Genomic DNA, 7245 nt, shown 5'->3' with positions numbered 1-7245 from the left:
TTTTTAATTGCCCTTAAAGATTTTTTGAATGCCCAAGATACACCAGAATAATATGATTTAAACAGCATTCTCACTGCGAATACTGCAATCAATTTATCACCCTTAAAAAAAGTATGTTTAGATATTAAATTTTTGAATGTCAGTTAAGGAGCCATGATAGTGTAATGGGTAAGACAGTTTCTTCTCACCCGAACGTGCAGGGTTTGAATCTGCTGTCAGGACTTTTTTTCTTTTTTTTTTTCTTTTTTTTTTTTTTTACCTGAAGCTTTATAATAACAAATACAGAACACATTTTAATGAATAGATTAAAAAAAATTTAAAAAATGTATCACAAGTCAGTCTTGAAGGCCTTGCCTCTCTTGTTTTTCATTTGCAGTGAGCATAAATGTGTGACATAGGTGTATGGTAATGTTTGTATTTGATGATGTGCATGATACTGTTGAATAAAACACATTGGACAAAAGATAGAATTGAATAAATATTTACTGCATTGCTAGCCATTTTTGTGCAGCATGTATTTCTAATACACAAGTGTAAGGTTGTTTTTATGTAAGCAATAGATGTATTTTTATGCTAGTGTCTGTATGTCTGTTTGTGTGTACATGCATGTTTGTGTGTGTTGTGTGCTTGTGTGTGTGTGTGTGTGTGTGTGTGTGTGTGTACTCATTAGTGTGTGCTCGTGTGTGTATGTGTGTGCATACATGTGTGACAATCTGACCATCTGACTGAGAAGAGGAGGAAAACAGGTTATCATGTTACCTTCACTAAATGATCATGATTATGCACAGAATTCTTTCACTCTCGCAATATGCACCTTCTTTTACTTTAAGAAAAAAAAAAATTGTTGAAGGATTTTTACAATGATTGACTCGAAATCAATGCGGTCTCACAAGTGTCATTGTTGTGATGTTTTGGAATGGTTAAAGTGCTTTCTGAGGGTCCTTGGTCTGAATCCCTTGGGGTATATGGGGTTAAAATTGATGGTTTCTTTTGTTGTTTTTTTATTTCTCAATTCTCCCCTTGGTCAGCATGATGTTTGCTGACCAGTCAGTGCCGAAATCCACTTTTTGTGTCCACACACGACGGGCGCAATAGCCGAGTGGTAAAAGCGTTGGACTGTCAGTCTGAGGGTCCCGGGTTCAAATCACGGTGACGGCGCCTGGTGGGTAAAGGGTGGAGATTTTTACGATCTCCCAGGTCAACATATGTGCAGACCTGCTAGTGCCTGAACCCACTTCGTGTGTATATGCAAGCAGAAGATCAAATACGCACGTTAAAGATCCTGTAATCCATGTCAGCGTTCGGTGCGTTATGGAAACAAGAACATACCCAGCAAGCACACCCCCGAAAACAGAGTATGGCTGCCTACATGGCGGGGTAAAAACGGTCATACACGTAAAAGCCCACTCGTGTGCATACGAGTGAACGCAGAAGAAGAAGAAGTGTCAACACATGCAGAAAATCAAATCAAATTTGCATGTTGCATCCTTTTTTGTCTGTGTCAATCTTCAGTGGGATATGGAAACATGAACATATATTATATTTAGCATGCACAATCCCTGAAAACGGAGTATGGCTGCCTGAATGGCAGATGAACATGTAACAATACACTGGGAAATACTGTTATGCGTGTGGGAGTTGCAGGTGAAGAAGGAACAATTCTGCAAGCACGACATTTTTATATGACCATTGGTTTAGTTTTTCTACAGAAAGCATTTTCTGTGTTTTATCAGTGCCGCTTTAAATGGATAAGACATTTATATGGCTTACCCATCATTCTCACTTTTAAGATACAGCACTCAGTGTGATTTACAAATAAGTACACACGTGGGAATTTTGGAAAGATTGGAAAGCGTAAGTGATCAATAGTAAAGGATGATGATGAAAATAAAGATGGTAATGAAAATGATAACATAATAGTGAAGTTTAGTTAATAACACTCTGTTACAAAAAAAAACAACAACCCACAAACAAACAAACAAAGAAAAAAACCCACAAAGAAAGAAAGAAAGAAAGAAACAAACAAACAAAAAAATCAGAAAAGAATGCAAAATTATTCTGCTTTGTCTGGGATTCAAAACAGGTAAATCAATGATATAAGACAAAGATGAAAATAACTTAATCATGAATTTGAGTTTACAGCACAGATACTGTCATCGCCATCATCATCATCATCATCATCATCATAATTGTAATGATGATTATATTAGTCATGGGCATTTATAATACACTCTGCCTACTTGGCACAGGGGAGGCCAGAGCTTTAGCAATCAACATCAGTATAGGGGAAAAGATGGTCACAAAAAATGGACACCAACTATTAGCAGCAACAGTAAACCTGCAGGTGGATATTTGTCACAGGATTCAAAACGCCCTGGGGGGCGGCTGCCATTGGAGGGGTGCACCTTCTCCCCCTGTGGCTGTACATGTACGTGTCTGGCTTTCTGGGCTTGCTGCTCTTTCCGCCTTGGTTCCAGCTGGTGGGCATCGCCATGCTGACAGGGGGAAGGGGCCTCTGTCTGTATGTGGAGGTGAGCTGCTTTTTAAAATTTTTAAAAATATTTTTTTAAGATTTTACTTTTTATTTTATTTTATTTTTTAAAGCTTTGCAATAGTTTGTGGAGATGTTGGCGTTGGGACAGTGCTGCTGTGGTCTTTGTAGCTTTGCAATAGTTTTGTGGAGGTGTTGGTGTGAGGATAGTACTAGCATTGTTTTCGTAGCTTTGCGATAGTTTGTGGAGGTGTTGGTGTTGGGACAGTGCTGGTGTTGTCTTTGTAGCTTTGCAATAGTTTTGTGGAGATGTTGGTGTAAGGATAGTACTAGTGTTTTTTTGTAGCTTTGCAAAAGTTTGTGGAAATGTTGCTGTGTGGACAGTGCTAGCTTTGTCTTTGTAGCTTTGCGATAGTTTGTGGAGATGTTGGTGTATGGATAGTACTAGTGTTGTTTTTGTAGCTTTGCAGTAGTTTGTGGAGATGTTGGTGTGAGGATAGTACTAGCATTGTTTTTGTAGCTTTGCAGTAGTTTGTGGAGATGTTGGTGTAAGGATAGTACTAGTGAGGTTTTGTAGCTTTGCAGTAGTTTGTGGAGATGTTGGTGTAAGGATAGTACTAGTGTTGTTTTCGTAGCTTTGCGATAGTTTGTGGAGATGTTGGTGTGAGGATAGTACTAGTGTTGTTTTTGTAGCTTTGCAATAGTTTGTGGAGATGTTGCTGTGTGGACAGTGCTAGCGTTGTCTTTGTAGCTTTGCGATAGTTTGTGGAGATGTTGCTGTGTGGATAGTGCTAGCGTTGTCTTTGTAGCTTTGCGATAGTTTGTGGAGATGTTGCTGTGTAGACAGTGCTAGCGTTGTCTTTGTAGCTTTGCAATAGTTTGTGGAGATGTTGGTGTCTGGACAGTGCTAGTGTTGTTTGTAGCTTTGCGATAGTTTGTAGATATGTTTGTGTGTGGACAGTACTAGCATTGTCTTTGTAGCTTTGCAATAGTTTGTGGAGATGTTGGTGTCTGGACAGTGCTAGTGTTGTTTGTAGCTTTGCAATAGTTTGTGGATATGTTGCTGTGTGGACAGTATTAGCATTGTCTTTGTAGCTTTGCAATAGTTTGTGGAGATGTTGGTGTCTGGAAAGTGCTAGTGTTGTTTGTAGCTTTGCGATAGTTTGTGGATATGTTGGTGTGTGGACAGTATTAGCATTGTCTTTGTAGCTTTGCAATAGTTTGTGGAGATGTTGGTGTCTGGAAAGTGCTAGTGTTGTTTGTAGCTTTGCGATAGTTTGTGGATATGTTGGTGTGTGGACAGTATTAGCATTGTCTTTGTAGCTTTGCAATAGTTTGTGGAGATGTTGGTGTCTGGAAAGTGCTAGTGTTGTTTGTAGCTTTGCGATAGTTTGTGGAGATGTTGCTGTGTGGACAGTGCTAGCGTTGTCTTTGTAGCTTTGCAATAGTTTGTGGAGATGTTGGTGTAAGGATAGTACTAGTGTTGTTTTTGCAGCTTTGCAATAGTTTGTGGATATGTTGCTGTGTGGACAGTATTAGCATTGTCTTTGTAGCTTTGCAATAGTTTGTGGAGATGTTGGTGTCTGGAAAGTGCTAGTGTTGTTTGTAGCTTTGCGATAGTTTGTGGATATGTTGCTGTGTGGACAGTATTAGCATTGTCATTGTAGCTTTGCAGTAGTTTGTGGAGCTGTTGCTGTGTGGACAGTGCTGCCATTGTCTTTGTAGCTTTGCGATAGTTTGTGGAGCTGTTGCTGTGTGGACAGTGCTGCCATTGTCTTTGTAGCTTTGCGATAGTTTGTGGAGCTGTTGCTGTGTGGACAGTGCCGCCATTGTCTTTGTAGCTTTGCGATAGTTTGTGGAGATGTGGCTGTGTGGACAGTATTAGCATTGTCTTTGTAGCTTTGCGAAAGTTTGTGGAGCTGTTGCTGTGTGGACAGTCTAGCATTGTCTTTGTAGATTTGCTATAGTTTGTGGATATGTTGCTGTGTGGACAGTGCTAGCGTTGTCTTTGTAGCTTTGCGATAGTTTGTGGAGATGTTGGTGTAAGGATAGTACTAGTGTTGTTTTTGCAGCTTTGCAATAGTTTGTGGAGATGTTGGTGTAAGGATAGTACTAGCGTTGTTTTCGTAGCTTTGCGATAGTTTGTGGAGATGTTGGTGTAAGGATAGTACTAGCATTGTTTTCATAGCTTTGCAATAGTTTGTGGAGATGTTGGTGTAAGGATAGTACTAGCGTTGTTTTTGTAGCTTTGCGATAGTTTGTGGAGATGTTGGTGTAAGGATAGTACTAGTGTTGTTTTCGTAGCTTTGCGATAGTTTGTGGAGATGTTGGTGTGAGGATAGTACTAGTGTTGTTTTTGTAGCTTTGCAATAGTTTGTGGAGATGTTGCTGTGTGGACAGTGCTAGCGTTGTCTTTGTAGCTTTGCAATAGTTTGTGGATATGTTGCTGTGTGGACAGTATTAGCGTTGTCTTTGTAGCTTTGCGATAGTTTGTGGATATGCTGCTGTGTGGACAGTATTAGCGTTGTCTTTGTATCTTTGCGATAGTTTGTGGATATGTTGCTGTGTGGACAGTGCTGACGTTGTCTTTGTAGCTTTGCGATATAGTTTCTGGAGATGTTGGTGTCCTTACTTACAGGTTTTCAGTCTGGATAGTGCTGTGATGCTGTCTTTTTTTGCTACCCTTACGTTGGTCTTTGCTAACCCTTGCCATTTGCAGGGAAAACCATTTGCAGACATCTAGGCTTTGACACACAACCAACAGACTTGGAGAACAGTTCTTTGCGGCACCCCCCTGACTCTCCACAGAGCAGGAGGAGAAGAAGAAGAAGAAGAAATTTTGTATTTACTGTTTCAGTTTAAAAAAAAAAAAAAAAAAAAAAAGAAAGAATTTAGCCGTATGGAGAGCACAGGAACAGGCGTCACGATGGCTGCCGGAAAAAGAGGGCGCTAGCCAGGGGGACAAAGGGGAGGTTACCTACTTCCGGGAGGTTATCGGCCGTAGTACTTTCGTTTTCTCCACATAGGCGGGTAGTAGTTTGCACAGGACAGGAATGTCAAACCCCTGCCAGAGTCTGCACTAGTTGGGTCACGGTAAGTATGTTAGTAATTTTTGATAGAAAATTTCCTTTTAACAACACATAGGGAATTTACACACAGAAATGAAGAAAAACAACTGCAGCGACAACAGCACCAACAACCTACAAAAACACATGCTCACACAAGAATTAAGTCATTAAAATGTTTTCAGATGAAGAAGACTGAGAGAGGATTCGTTCTGAAAAACGGTTAATCATCCTGTTTTCACAGACTGTTGTAAACGGTGGTGTACTTCTTGAACAGTGGTGGTTAATTTTTGTTCTGTTTTAATTAACAAAGACTGAAAATTGTTAAAAATGGTGAATGAAGACAAATACAGGCAAAACATGAAGGGGTCTTTCCTCATACACTGCATCCTTCGCATGCATGTCAGAATTCATCTGGCCGACATTTTCAATCTAGAATGGAGGCCTGTGATCATCACCATCTGTATTTTATATTCTGCATTTATTTAACAGTTAAATATTAGGTGACTGTCGCTGTTTGTTTCAAACATTTTGGACACAGAAAACACACATGCACACACGCACATGCACACAAACACATGCACACACACACACATACACACATGCATGCACACACATACACAGACACACACACATTCACAACCACACGCACACACACACACACACACACACACACACAGAAGCATTTTTCAATTTAGACACAAAATGCATATCTGTTTAGGAAAAAGGACAAATCCGTTTGTGAAAAAATACATAATGAACAGAAATTATGATACTAATACTGGAAAAAAAAAAAAATCCAATTCCAAAGAAAACAAACGACCAGTGAATATTTCACCTGTACAGACACCCATCAGGTTATTAAGCATGATCTTTGTCAAGTGGTTACTTTGATAATTCTATACAGTATTCTGAGTTGTAGGTCTGATTCTTAGTCTGAAATTAACATCGGGAACAAAATGATGTAGATTTAGTTGTGACAAAAAACGTCTTCATGCAGGTAATCAAATCAATCATGCTTTCTGCATCCCAAGTCTGCTATGTTTCAGGTCTTCTACATCTACAGTCATGTGGTGGCTTTGCTTCGCAAGAGTTCAAGTCAAGAAGCGGGTTGATGTCTTTTTTCTTTTCTGCATGGAAGGTATCTGTATTGAAAAAAAAAAAAAAATTTTTTTTTAAAGATTTAATGTTGGATGATTACGCATGGAATTTTTTGGGTTTATTTTTTGTTTTGTTTTGTTTTCCGATGCATTTGTTGTTGTTACTTACTTAATTAGAATTTGGTGTATGTCACTCAGGTGTTAAATGGAAATCATGCCTACAAGTGCCATGGCATATTTTCCTTAGATACAGCATGACAAACAGCGTTGTTGCTAGTAGTAGGCTGCTAGTTTGTGAACTGTGTAACCGTGCCCCACAAAGAATAGTGTTTGCATTTTCTGGAAGTTTACATTTTTGAATTTTTTATTTTTTTAATGAAACACTGGGCAAATGTAAGTTATGTTTTACATCAATTGTTGTGCAAACCAAAGTCATTCTTCCAGTCATAAAACAGGTAGTTGATGAGCCCATGAACAGTGACTGTGAATCAAAAGTTATGCAGTCATTGGTTTAAACATTTTTTAATATCAAGAAACAAGGTGCAATACAGCGTTCAATAAGACTTGAGCAACAACAAGCATAAGCTTA

The 7245-nt window shown here is 39.1% G+C and overlaps 1 protein-coding gene across 1 annotated transcript in view; it reads left to right on the top strand.

The window, feature by feature from the left end:
* LOC143274961 (CDP-diacylglycerol--inositol 3-phosphatidyltransferase-like) overlaps window positions 1-6739 on the top strand; it is a 20722-nt gene extending 13983 nt beyond the window's left edge. The window contains exons 6-7 of the mRNA XM_076578975.1: window positions 2362-2531; window positions 6606-6739. Of these exons, the coding sequence (XP_076435090.1) occupies window positions 2362-2531; window positions 6606-6671 (236 nt within the window). The 3' untranslated portion in view covers window positions 6672-6739. The remainder of the gene's footprint in view (window positions 1-2361; window positions 2532-6605) is intronic.
* Window positions 6740-7245: the final 506 nt, after the last annotated feature.

This window comes from Babylonia areolata, chromosome 29, assembly GCF_041734735.1.
Source record: "Babylonia areolata isolate BAREFJ2019XMU chromosome 29, ASM4173473v1, whole genome shotgun sequence".
Taxonomy (NCBI): domain Eukaryota; kingdom Metazoa; phylum Mollusca; class Gastropoda; order Neogastropoda; family Buccinidae; genus Babylonia; species Babylonia areolata.
This window is presented reverse-complemented; position numbering and strand designations above follow the sequence as displayed.